The sequence below is a fragment of the Benincasa hispida genome, chromosome 6, assembly GCF_009727055.1.
Source record: "Benincasa hispida cultivar B227 chromosome 6, ASM972705v1, whole genome shotgun sequence".
Taxonomy (NCBI): Eukaryota; Viridiplantae; Streptophyta; class Magnoliopsida; order Cucurbitales; family Cucurbitaceae; genus Benincasa; species Benincasa hispida.
In genome coordinates, this window is record NC_052354.1 from 51,650,541 (window position 1) to 51,666,703 (window position 16,163).

Below are 16,163 nucleotides of genomic sequence, written 5' to 3' on the forward strand. Positions count from 1 at the left end.
CTAATTTAGTTTTATATTGACGATAGTGTTTAAACACACTTCATTAATAAAGATAATATATTATCAAGGTGAAAAATTCACAACACACATATATTTTGATTCAATAAAACGTTTAATGGCCTTCACTTTAGTTTATTTTTACAAGTATATCTTCTTTCCCTTACTAATAAATTCTAACCAGATCTTAGGATTACATATATATGTAAAACGATGCTAATAAATCTAATCCAGTTTTGTTAGTATATAACTGATACAATTACCTCAATTCGAAATAAAGTTATAAAGTTATAGTGAACAACATCTATATAGTCCAATATAGAAAAACAACTACTTTAATTAGCCTTCTAGTAAGGGTTTTTTTGTAATTATATTTTTAGAAAATAATTTGGGCCTAAGACTTGCTGAAGGCAATCGCATCTTATTTTTAGTGGAGGAGAGTAAATACTTGGTAATGGAAAATACCTAACTTGAGAGTGTTGTTACAAAAATGCATATTTTTAGGGGAGGAGAGTGAAGATGTTGTCCATTTATACCGTGGTATATCTGATTATTTATAGTCGAACATCCCAATAAAATTTAGGGGGAAGATGTGTGAAAGTAGTTATTTCTCTCTTTCACCCTATATCCTTCCCAAAGTTTGAATGTTACATTTAGCCCAAATCTTGTTGAACTTGAAGAAGAAAATGACAAATTTTTCCTTTAAACTTGACCATGCTTAAATATTTATATGGTAAACTTTCAATTTCATCAAGTTACAAATATTACTTTTTTTTTTTTTTTTTTTTTTATCTTCAAATTGAACAAATGTTGATTTTATCTTAACTTTAAACAAACATTATAATTTTTACTTTTTTAAACTAACGTAAAGACAAATTGTACTTTGTAATGGTATCCCTAATATTTACTTTCTTTGAAATAGTGAGGTTTAGTCTTTAGAATATTTATTCTTTGACTATATATATTTTTTAATTAAGCTATTTGATGGACATGCTCTTGTGGGGTATAAAGTTTGACTGAATTTGTCATTTTAATATAGGCAATTGATTGAGCCAAAAGGTCTACTGAGTGACCTGATATGTTGTTGTCTACCATCTTTGACAGGAGTGTATCTATAACTTTTATGTCCATAATGTTAGCATAAATACTTTATGTCTATATTAAATAGATTAACCTAGAATAGTTCATGTCAAATTGTCAAGAATAAAAAACATATCTGATTTCATTGAAAGATTGATGATGGATATAAAGTAGCTATTGTCTTCCTCAACCAAAACTCTAAATGCTCTTATTGGGATCTCTCTCTAGATGAGATTCAAGAAAGACTGAGTGCATATTATTTTGATATATTGGGGACCCTAAGATCTTTTTATATACTAGATCAATCAGGGTTCCCACTAAACCCTAATTAACTACGAATGGACTTTTATCCATTTAGTCCATACTTAAATTAGGAATCTAAGACATTAATTAAATAGATCACATAATAAGGTCCAATCTAATAAAATAACCCAATGTGATAAAATATTAATCCACATACAGCCCATACTTTAATTATACAAATTTTATTTAAGTAAGTCTAACAATCTCCCACTTGGGCTATGTTGGTGTACTTGATATAATTAAATCACATAAGCCTTAAACGCACATAAATAGATGGGACAGTTGTAAATATAGACATTAAACCCAAAGTATTAGTAGATATAACATAATATAAAAAAAAATTACAAATATGGCCAAATTTAAATAGTCTATCAGTGATAGATCTTATTATTTATAGGAGTCTATTAGTGATAGACCACATCACTGGTAAGAGTCTATCAACGATAGCTGATAGACTTTGCTATATTTATAATTTTTTTAAAAATGATGTTATACACTTGGCTATTATTCCTAAAAATGCTACCAATTGCAATTACCCTAAACAGATTATTTCAATAATAGAATTCCTCTTTAGTTTAATCTGACCCATCTCCTGCATTAGCAAGAAATCAGGCAATTTTCGTCCCTACTCTTGTAACTATACCTTCCTTGATCACCAATTCTAATACATACAATGACATAAATCAAGTATGGATGAATAGCGTGGAAACTACATACAAAGTGATCTACATCATGCCTGTTTCCATCTGGTCCTTCCTTAATGAGATTATTCTTAAAAACTTTATACTAAACCACATGCATGATAAACAAGTTCAAATAAAACATAAACCATCAACTTTGTTCTATATAGAAAACAACTTAAGATCAAAGAACGTCCTCAATAAAAAAAAAACTTCCACTAAATCATGGAATTAGAAAAGTGACTAACACCCATGTGAGCAACATGCTCATGAAAAATTTTAGGTGGTAAACTACCCCCATAGAGTTTGTTCCTATGTGTTCTATCAAAATTTGATCATTCTGAGCTCTTTCTTTCACAATTAGAAATTTCACATCTACATGTTTTGACTTCTATTTCTTCTTGTTGTTGGAATACATCACTGCCACTTTTTTCTCACAAAATAATTTTAATAGTCTTTTTATGCCAACCACTACTTGCAGCTTAGTGACAAAATTTCGCAACTGTATTCTATGATTGGACGACTCATAATATCCTAAAAACTCCGCAACCATGGTGAAAGAAGCCATAATTGTTTGTTTAACTTTTTTCTAGGATACAACTCCTCTAGCCAACATGAATATATAGCCCGAAGTAGATCGTAAAGTGTCTTGATATCTAACATAATTAGAATCAGTATACCCAATGATCTCTAAAACTTGTGATCTCCGATAAAGTGAGCATATAATCTTTTGTTCTCTACAAATACCTCATAACCTGTTTGGCTACTTTCCAATGATCCATTCCCAAGTTGCTCAAATATCTACCTAATACTCTAACCATGAATGCAATATCTTGACGTGTTACATACTTGATCGTACATTAAACTTCCAACAACCGATGCATAGAGAACCTTGTGCATCTCCTTAGTTTCGGGTACAGTCTTGGGGCATTGATCTAAATGAAATTGATCACATTTAGCGACAAGGGTATGTCCTGGTGCACAATCTTTCATACGAAATCTACTCAAAATCTTTTCAATGTAGTTCTTTTGTGACAATTTCAAAATACCTTGAGAACGATCTCGCAATATTTCAATTGTTAATACAACAGAAGCATCATCAAGATCCTTCATCTTAAATTTCTTTTTGAGAAATCTCTTAGTGTCATACAATAAGCCTACATCATTAATTGTTATGAGTATGTCATCGACATATAACACCAGAAAGATTGATCTACTCCCACTGAACTTGTGATATGCACAATCTTCCACTATATTCACCTCAAAGCCAAAGGAGGTTATTATTTCATAGAATTTGTGATACTATTGATGAGAGGATTGCTTGAGACCATAGATGGATTTCTTCAATTTGCACACCATAGACATTGAATTACCGGAAACAAAGTTTTCTGGTTGTACCATATAAATCGTCTCATTAACATTCCCATTGAGAAACACAATTTTTACATACATCTAGTATAGCTCTAAATCAAAGTGAGCTACAAGTGCTATGATTAGTCTGAAAGAGTCTTTCGATGAAATCGGAGATAAAGTCTCTTTTTAATCATTGCCTTCCTTCCTTTTAAGTAAACCGCTTATAAAAAACGAGCCATATATTTTTCGATTTTTCCTTGTGAATCTCTTTTGGTTTTTAATATCCATTTACAACTTATGGGTTTCACTCTTGATGGCAATTTGACAAGTTCCAAACGCCATTATCTTTCATGGATTTTATTTCCTCTTCCATAGAATTTATCCACTTTTGAGAGTTAGAACTTTGTAGAGCTTATTGAAAGTTGATTGGATCATCTTCCATTATGCTCATATCATCCTGATGTCCTTGAAAAAGTACATTATAATCATCTGGAATTGTATTTTCTTTATCTAATGGATCTTCTTAGGGGCACTTCTTGAAGTTGTTGAGTTTGAATTTCAGGTTCAACAACGAGGACTTCAATGTTGTCTTGTTCTATAATTGGTTCAATAGTGAAGTTAGGAATTGGAGATTGAACATCATCTATAACCACATTAGGAAAAGAAACCAATTTCTCTTCAAAGACAATTTTTCTTCTTTCATCTTCTCCCCCTTCCCCTTAAACTCAACATCCTCAAGAAATCTGAAATTTCCCATCTCAAACAATAATTTAGAAGTGGAATCATAAAACTTAAAATCACGAGAGCACTTAGAATACCAACAAAATAGTAGCTAATACTTTTTGAGTCCAATTTTCTTTCGTTAGACTTGTAACGCCTAGCCAGAAAATCCCAAATGTGAAGATGCCTAATACTAGGATTCTTTCTTGTCCACAACTCATAAAGAGTTTTAGTTACTGCTTTACTAGGTATTCTATTGAGGATATATGCTACAGTTTTTAGTGCCTCACCCTAGAGAGATTTTGGTGAAGGAGAATGACTAATCATACTTCTTACCATATCTTTAAGTATTTTATTTCGTCTTTCAACCACACCATTCATGCTGGGTTTCCTAGCACAGTGTATGGCGAGACAATTTTACATTCCTCTAGGTATTTGGCAAAGGGCCTTGGACATTGTTTACCTGATCCATCATAACAATTGTAGTATTCACCAACACGATCAAACTTAATAACTTTAATTTTCTTTTCAAGTTGAAGTTCAACTTCAGCTTTGAAAGACTTGAAAACGTATAAAGATTGAGACTTTTCATGAATTAAATATAGACACCCATATCTTGAATAGTTCTCTATGAACGTAATAAAATATTGTTGTCCATTTCAAGAAGCCATAGGAAATGGACCACAAATATTTGTATATATACGTCTGAGAATCTATTGACACCTAATTTTCTTATGTTTGTCTATTTTCCCTTAATACATTCCATACAAACTTCAAAGTTGCTTAAATCAAGGTAATAAAAAATTCCATCTGACATAAGTCTTTGAATTCTATGTTTAGAGATGTGACTTCAACGTTTGTACCATACATAGCAGAATTCTCATTTAATTTATGCTTTGTACCACATGAATTAGATAATAGAATCTTATTAAATGAAGCAAAAGAAACAAGTATATATAGATTATCAATTAAAAAACTAGTACCAATAAGCTTAGAATCTTGAAAAAGACTTTAACTTTATCATTTTCAAAAGAACAAGAAAAATCAAATTTATCCAAACTGGAATTAGAAACTAAATTTCATCTAAATGGGGAACAACAAAGGTCTCATTCAAATCCAAACAACAACCCATTTTTAAAAGTAATAAAATTCTCAATAGCTTCAACTTGAATTGCTTTATCATCGCCCACATAGATGAATCTTTCAACATCACTTGGTGGTCGGCTCCATAAGCAACGATGCATAGATATACTTATGTGAGTAGTAGCACCAAAATCTACCAACCAAATATCTGTAGGCAAAGAAGCTAATTTAACTCTAGAACGTACCAAAGTAAGAAGATTATCTTTATTTATATGTCACTTGGCGTACTTGAGACAATCTTTCTTAAAGTGGTTTTTTTTTTTTTTTTTTTTTTTTTTTTTTTATATAGAAAAAACAAGGATTTAGCCTATCTTTTGCTTTTATCTTGTTGAGATGCCTCTTCTGCAGCACCCTTTTCTTCTTATCACAAGAGCCAGTTGCCAAATGAGCACTTTGTCCTTTCTCTCTTAATTTTATCTTCTTTTTGCATATATTATGAGATAAGCTATTTAACACTCCATTTATCCATCCGAATATTATAGTTTATTTTAAATTGAGCGAATTGTGTAGGAAGAGAGATAAGTACTAGATGTACGAGTAAATTTTCATTTATCTCGATATCAAGTGTCTTTAATTTACCTGCAAGATTGGACATTTCCATAATGTATTTCTTATGTTTCCATTGTCCTTATACATCATAAAAGTTAAAGAAGTCAAAAGACTATTTGCTTTCCCTTTTTCATTTTTAGCAAAATATTTCTCAACTTGAGCAACGAACTTATTGTCATTTTCACTTTTCGCAATAAAATCCCGAAAAGGCTCTAGAATGGAGTGCTTAATTGATAATTAAATACATGCGATTCGACCATTCTCACTTCTCAATATTAGCCATATTCGGTTGTTCCTTAGTAGAAATAGGTTTATTGGTCCTTAATGCAAGGTCCAGATCCATACACTCAAGAAGTATCTCTAGGTTTTCCTTACAAATCTTGAAGTTCGATTCATTCAACTTAGGGATTGAACTCAGACTTCAAGATATTTAAATAAGATCAATCGAAGCAAAGAACAAAAAAATAAATCATATACTTACACTTAAATTATAACAAAATAATTTCACATATATGGTGGACCCATTTTATAAGATACCTAGCACAATATTGATGTTTAGCCTTTCAACTGTAAATGATACTTGATGATAGGAACTTGGAAGTCAATTTTACTCGACAACCACTTCCTTTGGACGCGGTATGTGATGCATGTTCCTAAGATATGCGTTGATAGTCATGCGTCGATGGTCATGTGTTGGAATGAATATTCGTTAATAAATGTATGCGATGACCATACGTCCTGCCACAAGTTTTCTTACGTTCACGCCAAGTATAACATGGATGCAAGTTTCTCAGGTAATCCAAGGTCGAACACAGGGACTTGTAGCTATATGTTTGCAGTGATGTGCATGCAGCGGTATAAATAAAAGAATGGAAGGGATATTGCTAAGTTAATATTACTCCTACTCCTATCTAATAGACAACACAATGAGAATATGCATGAAAGGTAGAGATGCGACAATCCTTGACATGGAATAAATATATGGGAAAATAGATGAAATGTATAGATGTTTTCATTGCAATACTTAAGAGTGACCGCAAGGGAAACTCTAGTCAACGCAAACTAATGCGACCATGCAACACTCATACAATAGTAAACCACCTCTCGGTGCGAATGCTACGGCTTCTAATGCTAGAATGCATGCGATGTATGTGCAGAGGTGTCTATAGGGCCTACACATAAGCCTCTAATTCTTGTCTATACGATGATACACAAACAAGGCGACCACATATCATCATTCCTATTCCTATGGTGCATGCGATGTAGTGTTGACAAACAGAGCTTATCTCTAAGTCCCTATCTCTTGCTTATGCCGATCTAATCTTGCTCTCTCGAGTCTAGATTCTAACCTAGCTCTCTCGAGTCATTAGGTTATTTCTTTAGACTCTCTCTTGAGTGGCTCTAAAGGGATGTTGGGCACAACATATGACAAGACAAATGCCTAAACTTGGTTGACGCAAGATTGTTACTATCCCTAGTGAACAATGCATACCTTGTTTAATGCGTCCAACCATTTACCCTCTTGGGAAGTTGATTGTTACTGACTTCACTCATAGACAAGCAATGTGTTAGCCTATAGACAGACATTACAGCAGCTTCACACTAAGCAAACAAGGTTACTCACACACTCGTACAATGCACACCTCTCGGTGGGTTGCTACATGCTTGATATCCCTAATCCACATGACTAAGTATGCAATACCCAAGCAATCCCACTAAATGTTACAATGAAAGTAAAGATGCTAAGCAAGAAGATGAGATGAAGTTGAAGGAAGCAGAGAAGTGTGTTGAAAACAAATTGTATTAATTCCTTAATTCAAAATGTCATACAATACAACATAGGAAAAGAAAGGAAAAGAAACGACCGGCTGGAAGCAAAGATTTGCTCCCAGCGGATGTGCGTCAAGGCTGCTGGTGGTGCCATGGATGGGCGAAGGTACTGACTCTCTTGAGATCTAACTCCGATCGAAGGCTCTGGTTGTCACTCAGAATGGATGAAGAAGGTGAAGAACTTTCAATTGTCTTCTCACGCATTTTTCTGGATCGCAAGGATCCGCCATAGTCGAACCTCATGCAAAAACCTTGGATAAAATGAAGTTCATCTCATTGGCTTCTATTTGTAAAGCTTGGGTCATCGACAGCATTGATTGGACTGCTCTGGGTCCGACATTCGGCGCGTTATTCCTTTTCTGAACCTCTGCTACTAACAGCGTGGTAGGTGAAATGTCAACATCATCTTTGGATTTCTTAAGGTAGATGCGTTGGTGCGTTCATTCCACCTACCTTGCATTGATCCCATTAGAATGCATTGTCATGTAGCCGCAATCATTCAATGGCCGCATTCGCTTAACACCGCAACTTTACATGATGACTGCAATCGCTTGACGAGTGCAACTCCCATGCGATGAACGCATACGACTGATTGTCGCAACATCCATGCGTTTATCGATGTGTTTGCCTTGCGGTGGAGTGTTTCTCCACATGCGGTCGTCTATGGGATGGTCCGGTTCTCATGTTTGCATTCATTTCCTGCATTGGCTACAAAAATAGAACATTGAACGCATAATTAACACAAAATAACATGTTAGCTAAGATTCAACATGCTAATCGATGCAAGCTCATATTCTTATGAATTCCTATCATGATCGACACATATTCTGCCTAACAACCTTCGTAATTCTAAGTAAAAGGCCTAAGATGACATGCATTTCTACATGTCATCAATACTCGCAACGTAGTAATCAATCCTTATAATTGTCACCTAGTCATTACCACATGCACACCCACAATTTGTTCAAATAGCTATCCATCTTTAGGCCAATAATTATTTGCATAAATTAATGAATATGCACATCTTCTATTTTAGAATTAAACAAATCCAAATAATAGGCTGTTTTAGTAACATATTATTTTGACAAATTCAATCCAAAATATATGACACAATAATATAATAATAATATCGTACAAAAATAATGGAAGAAGAATACTAAATAGTTTTTACCAAAATTTACCAAATAATTGAATACATAGTGTTGAAAGTAGGGTTTTTTCCCTAGGGGTATTATTGTAATTATCTTCTACCCTAGGGCTCTCTACTGTCTATTTATTCACCCTATTCTCTTGTATTCAGTGAATCAATTAAAAATAATAAGAAAAGGTTTGTATCGTAGTTTCTTCCTGTTCTAGTATTTCCATGTAAAGTGTGTGTTGGTCTCTCTTTTCTCATATTTCATCATGGTATCAGAGCATGGCGGCAAAACCCTAGCCGTCATTGACGAGAACCAACCACAGACATCTTCTACAGACGAAGCTCCAATCATGGACATGAAAGCTGTTATCCAAGAAGTTGTAAAAGAATACCTCCAATCTGCCCTACCGCAACTTCTTCCAGCCACCATAGCCGCCATCCAGTCGCCGCAGGGAACGTCGTCGACATCGACCGAAGGTTCCATTGAAGGACAGAACCGTGCGATCGGGCCATAAAAACCCTCACTCACGCCGACCGTTACTTTCTCTGCCTATCCGCGACCATTTTAAGAGCCGAACTGAGGAGAGGAGCCGATCGGATCGCACGAGTTATCGGTCGTTCCCTTCTCTTCCCAGTCGCGACCACTTCGGGAGCCGAACTAAGGAGAGAAGCCGATCGTGTTTGCCTCTGTCTAACCATCGTTCTCCTAGGTGCAGATCTGGATTGCTGCTTTGACACCGCCATTGTCTTTCCAAGACCCGATTCGACCCGACCTGATTCCAGCATACCTAGCTGGTTTCTCTCACAACCAGTCGTCAGTCGAAGATTTTTTTCCAGCCGCACTAAATCATGGTGGTTCGGCCCAGTACCCTGATGATGTTCGACGTAGATTGGCCTATCTTCAAATGCAGATTTCAGATTTGGAAACAGCCCTTGGCCCAAACCCTCAATCAGTCACCACAGAGAATTCGGTAAATTCGTTCTCTATTTTGCCCAATACAACTTATTTAACTAGCTCAATGGGAAATACTGTAGGATTTCTAGTAGAAGAAAAACTGAATGGGGAGAATTATTTTTTCTGGTCCCAGTTGATTAGAATGGCCCTCGAAGGAAGGCACAAATTCGGTTATCTAACAGAAGAAAGTCTGAAACCTATCCCAGGCGATCCTCAAGAAAGAATCTGGAAAAGGGAGGATTCTCTATTACGTTATGTCCTCATCAATAGTATGGAGCCACAGATTGGCCGACCCTTACTGTATGCAGCAACTACTAGAGATATCTGGGAGGAAGCCAGGGATCTGTACTCAAAGTCACAAAACGCATCTCGATTGTACACATTACACAAACAGGTCCATGAGTGCAAGCAAGGGACCATGGATGTTACTTCCTACTTTAATAAATTATCAGTATATTGGCAAGAGATGGACCTTTACCGAGAAATTGTCTGGAACTATACACAAGATGGGGCCCAGTACTTGAAACTTGAAGAGGCAGATCAGGTGTATGTGTTTTTGGCTGGATTGAACCCAAAATTTGACAGTTTTCGGAGTCACATATTAGGTCAATGTTGACTTGAAATGTCTTTTATACTAAGTACGATTATTCACACTACTCATGGATGGATGTAATGCAAGTTCATGTCCCCAGCAACGACGCCATAAACTTGCAACGATAATTTTTATATCTTTCGACATACAACATGTGGACAAATATGAGTGTATGTGGACAAATATCTACACTTTATGTGATACTACTTCTAGATATATGCGTTATTACTGAAATGCTTGTATTATGCTATGCATTGTCACAAGTTTCCTTGCGCTGAAACCAAGTATAATTCCAACGCAAGTTTCTCAGAGTAATCTGAGGTTGAACATAGGGATTGTTGTCGTTAGTGTGTTGCATTTGTGATATATGCGACCGGTGTTTTTACAATTAATAAAGTGTGTGTTTGTACAGGAAATAAATTGTGGTAAAGTAAAATTGTGCAGATAAACTAAAGTTGCAGTAATAAAATAAATTGCGATAAAAATAAACCTAAGCTAACTTGATGCAAGATACAAGATACATGATATACATGATGTTGAGTTCGAGACTGACTGTGAAATTTATACAAAGGATTGCGGTATGTGATGGCAAGGCTTTATGGATGAATCAGAAGGAGAAAGAATAATTAGTACAAACGTCGCATGTTTGTTAATTGCGTTAAAGATATAACTAAGATTCCGCTTTCGCTTGGCATACACCTCTCGGTGATCGACAACGTTCCCATATCTCTATGGTGAAATAGGGATGCACGTGGTGAACGCAAGGTTGCTTCCATCACTGGAAGTACTTCTAGCTTTAGTGAACGCATTCTTCTAACCCTCTCTCGATAGGCGAAATGACATCTTCACTTCTGCTCTCACAGGTGAAGATGTCGTCTAGCATGCCTTGATTAAACATAATTATTTCTTTAACCAATTAATTCATTTTCTCAATTATTGCTAATTATCCAAGGGATTAAAAAAACATCATGGAAAAAGTGAAACATGGATGAACGGAAATAGGCAAAGAGATGGAGATGGAAATGATCATAACATTTAATTATAGAATTAAGAGTCTAATACATGGTGTGAATGATAGAAACAAATACAGAAGAGTGTCAACTAAGTATTGCATACTTGAAAGAATTGTTACTTGGTTGTATTGAAAAGAAAAAAATAACTAAGTATACAAGGGAATACAATTAACGCAATACATTTTTTTTTTTTTTTTGCATGTACAAAGAATCAAAGACATTAGCTTCCATACATAAAAAAATAATAAATAAAGTTATAAATAAAAGAATGACTACAATAAAAAAAAAAAAGGGAAGTTATTGAGGAGGAGGAGGAAGTTCTAGTGGAGGATTTTGGTGAGGTACACGAGAAGCTTCTTCAAAGTGTAGATGCTACTCGAGATGTGGAGGCACCATGGGACCATGAAGATATGCTGTCAAGAAGTTGAAGTACTCATGGTTGCGCTCTGCTAGTTGCCTCTGGTTCAGTTGGATCGTATAGATGTTGCGTTGAATATTGATCATCACATGCCTTGTCATGGCAGCATTGCGTTGTAAATCTTCTACTCACTCGTTTACCACTTCTATTCTCTGGCAGAAGAAGGCCTGTTATTGGGAGAAGAGTTCTTGTTGTTGGGTAAGAAGGGTTCGCATATCTGCTAGTTCAGTAGCTAAGGAGGCAATGGTAGGTTGTGCCTGCAATGTTTCGCCATCAACGTTTTGGGGTTGGGAAGAAGTGCCTTCACCCAAATTTTGTGGGTCATCAACATGTGGCAGTGGAAAGGGACGTTACGGTGATGATGCTGAAGGTGATGATGGAGCTACTGGATATGCGGTTGGAGAATTGGAGGCAAGGAGAAGGTTGGTGAAATTCTCGGGAAGGGAAGAAGAAGGTTGTATAGGAGGGCTTGGAGGGCGAATTATCAAAGGCAAAGGGTCCAAGGGTTCTGGTTCTTGCATTGGTGAGTCTTGGAATTTCCCCTTTCCTTTTGTCATCTTTGCGCTGTTTCTTTTGCTTGGGTTGCTACGGCGCATTTAAATCAATGACGGGCCTCTTCAATGGGAGCTCGGGGCAGTGTGGGGAATCTTTGAGGAGCAACCTCAAAATCTTAACATTTATGAGGCCATGAACTTCAGGCATGGGGTTCTTCCTCAATGCCTACACCCATTGATAGGCATAAACTTGAGACAGTCCATGGGAAGAAATACTGACCTCTTATGTGCCCCACAAAACCTCGAATTTGTCTTGCGATCAACTTCCGCACATCGATTGGAATGTCGCCCGCAATGCAATATGCGGCCATGACTCGATCCCTCAAAATTTTTGTCATGGGAAGTCGGGATGAGTCGTCGTTTTACCAAATATACCTAAAGTCACGTCTCGGGAAGCAGTGTCTTGGATGCCAGAGTTCTGATGCCTTTTAATGAAACCGTCCACTTAGTGTTCGGTTGCGTTAATGTTTGCAGCGCATCTTCCATCTGCTCTTCAGTAGGATCATCAATGATTTTATTACCCAGCGCATCTGGGTTGCTCTTCATCAAGTCTAATTCATTGATGTCTCTTGCGCTGAAAGACACCATTTGCCCTTTTATGGTCACCACATCCTTGGTGCCATGTAGTCGTCCGTTGTAGAAGTCGCACACTACCTTTAGAATGACGATGACTGGCCACTGGCAAAATGTTTCCCATCCGTGCTCCAGTACAACGCTTGTAATCAGGTCTGGTAGTGGCGTTGGCGCTGGAAAAAATCCCATCTCCATCAGCATATCATCGTTTTCTCTCTTCTTCGATGGACGCCTCTTAGCCAACGCGGGCTCGCTACTTTTTACAACTGCTTTGCCCTTTTCTTTGGTCAACGCAAGGTGGGATTCTTGCCTTTGTTTCCTTTGCCTTGCCTTGCATTGTTCCTCCTTCTCCTGTTTAGCAAGTTCCTTGCCCTTCTTCTCTCTTATGCACTGAACGTTTTCTCGGCGCTTCCTTTCTTTTTCCTCTTTCTTCTTCCTTTCTTCTTCTTCTTCTTCTCTTTTTTCTTCTTCAATTTCCTTTTCAAATTGCTCAGAGGCTAGTAAAATGTGCTGTTCCTCTTCGAGCCTTTTCCTTTCTTCTTCTGCTGAAATCTCATTGTTGCGGCACACCTCTTCATCTTGTAATTTTCTTTTTCGACTACCTTCTACGATGATGAGTTTTGCTTTTAACATTTTCTCCTTCTTCTCTTCTTCCTCCTTTCTTCTCCTCTCCTACTCTTCTAACATATCTATCAAAATTGGAGGGTCAATGGTTGACCCTTGCGGCGCATTCTCCTTGTGACGCCGTGTCAAGGGGGTGATTTCTACATCTTCTCCTTCGTCAGTCGCGACCGTTTGCGGTGTTTCATGTTGTGCTGATTCTCTTAGTTGCGTTAATTCCCCCTTTTCCTCCCTCCCAGAGGTGGATTCTCCGTCCAGTTCTGGGCTCTCAGCCTTCTTTCTCCTCTCTTCCTCTTTCTTCAGGTGCCTCTCTTCCCGCCTACATTCCTTCTTCTCATCTGTCCTCCGTTCCTTCTTCTTGATTGGATGGGCTTCCTCATTTCCTTCAGCCCTCTTCTCTTTGATCTTCTTCTTCTTCTTCTCCTCTTCAACCACTTTAGACAGCTTCTCCGCCGTCGCTTCCTCCAAAGCGACCCTGATAGGTCCCTCATAGGATTCTGCATTAGTAGTTTCCTTAGGATCCAAGATTGCCAGAGCACTTCTCCTTGATGCTTTCTCCATCTCCTCCTCCAAAGGCAGTGGGTCCTTTTTTTTTTTTTTTATTAAAGAAAAAAAAATCATTAGTTAAGGCTTTATTTTGATATCCAAGAAGTTGTTCTTCTCTACTGAAAGTGGAGAATTATTTTTAGTATTACGGGAATACTATATCTCCTTGTCCACACTATAAATTTGTCTTTATAAAACTTTGTGGACCCTACATTAATATTAGTGGGTTTCACACAAAGAATTCAACCATCTTTTGAGACGTTCCTCCAAAAAGAATGTCATCAACATAAATTTGAACAATAATAAACTTTTGATAAGATCTCTTTAGTTTCAGCTGATGGGGTTAGCATTGATTCCCAAAAGATAGAAGCAATCGTTAATTGAGAACGACGCCTGAATGTAACCGAAGTACGAAGTTTTCTGGGTTTATCAGGTTATTATAGGAGATTCACGAAGGGATTTTCTAAGATAGCTCGGTTGGTTCACAACCCCAGCTTTGGGCAGTCCTCCTCCTTTCTCCAAGTTGCTGAGTATACTCCCAAACACCTCCTTGTCATCCTGTTTCTTCTTTTCCCTTTCAGAGGACAATGTTGGGAGTAGGGTGCTTTCTAAGCTCTACCGCTTTTTGAACTGGAGTGGCCTGTCTGCTAAGGGATTTCGCCGGGGTCTTCCGGCGACTCGAGGGATGGTGTGTGGCTGGGCGGCGAGACGACGGCTGGCTGTAAGGAATGCCGCCTCTCGCATAGAGAGTTGGCTTTCGAGGGTGATGAGGGTAAAGAAGATGGTTGGGGAGACTGATTTTCCATGGATGCTAGAGTAAAAGAACTCAGAAATTTTTTTAGGGTTTTGGGAAGGAAGAAAGTTTAGTATGCAAAGTTCTAGGGTTTCTATTTGAAAAATGATGCAAGTAAACGACCTAAGACGAAGAGACGGAATTTATAGGTTTTGCCTTGATGAGCCCAACGCAAATTCTACGGTGGCAGACCTCACATTTATGAAATTGTAGAGTCGTGCGTCCTTTCGTCTACAGATTCATCATTTCCTTGGAAGCTAAAGCGATTAGACATCTCAATTTGCAAAAAAAAATTTCTTTGGCATTTTATTTGGATGGGCGCAAGGTTAAGAGCCAACGCAATGAATTTACCAATGCAAATGCATTTTTGCAGAGAACGGGCAACAACGCATTTATCCCCGCAACACACCTCTTAACTCTATGCATTTCTGGAGGACGGGCGTACGGTATTTCTACCAGTGCAACACTACCTCAACATAGTGCATTTTTGCTAAGGACGGGCAAAGAACACATACGAGCGCAACACACCCCTCAACGTAATGCATTTGAGTTGGATGAACGCAAAGTGTATCTTGTTGGTACAAGATGCACCCACCATCGCAATGCATACCGGATGTTGATTGTTTTGTTATTATTATTTTTTTTTTCATCAACGCAAGTCATATGGACCTTGCAGTAATAATTCTCTTCTTATTAAACAATCCTTCACCAGGTTTTAAGAATAACGCATTTAATACGGAAAAGTAAGGAATATAAAGAGAACACGGAAATAAATGCAAGAGAATTAAATGAAGCATAAATTCATAACGCAATAAAAAAAATTGAATGAAGCAATAAATGAAAAAGTTCATAAAGCAATAAAGAAAGGAATTAAGAAAGCATGTAAACATAGAATTTAGAGATATGGATCGGAAGATAGTTTTCCATGATGAACGCAATCCACACCTCCGTAGGCGGTCCAGATTTCCTGCACAATGTCTTCAAGGAAATTGTTCCTTCCCATAAGACCCAGGGGCTTCGGAATTGCTCGGCAACGTTCCAGGTGTTCTATTACGTAACTCGGATGCCAGCTAACCTACTTGAATCTCCAAATTTCTAATTGAAGACGCCTGTGCCTGCATCACCGCATCATTTTTATCCATGTATTGCTTGAGCAGGGACTCCAATGAATTACTAGAGGTGTTAGAGGAGGATGGTTGATGTTGCGGTTGTCTCTGTTGCCCTTGATTATGATTTTGGTGAAATGGTGGAGGGTTTCCTTGATTCCTTGAGTTGCTATTCTGATGGTTACTTGACCCACCTTGG

General features: G+C 37.2%; 1 protein-coding gene across 1 annotated transcript; it reads right to left on the minus strand.

Annotated features, from left to right (window-relative positions):
* Nucleotides 1-13,570: 13,570 nt before the first annotated feature.
* On the minus strand, nt 13,571-14,080 carry LOC120079292 (protein PXR1-like). Its single transcript, XM_039033446.1, has one exon. The coding sequence runs from the start codon at nt 14,078-14,080 to the stop codon at nt 13,571-13,573; it is 510 nt and encodes a 169-aa protein (XP_038889374.1).
* Nucleotides 14,081-16,163: the final 2,083 nt, after the last annotated feature.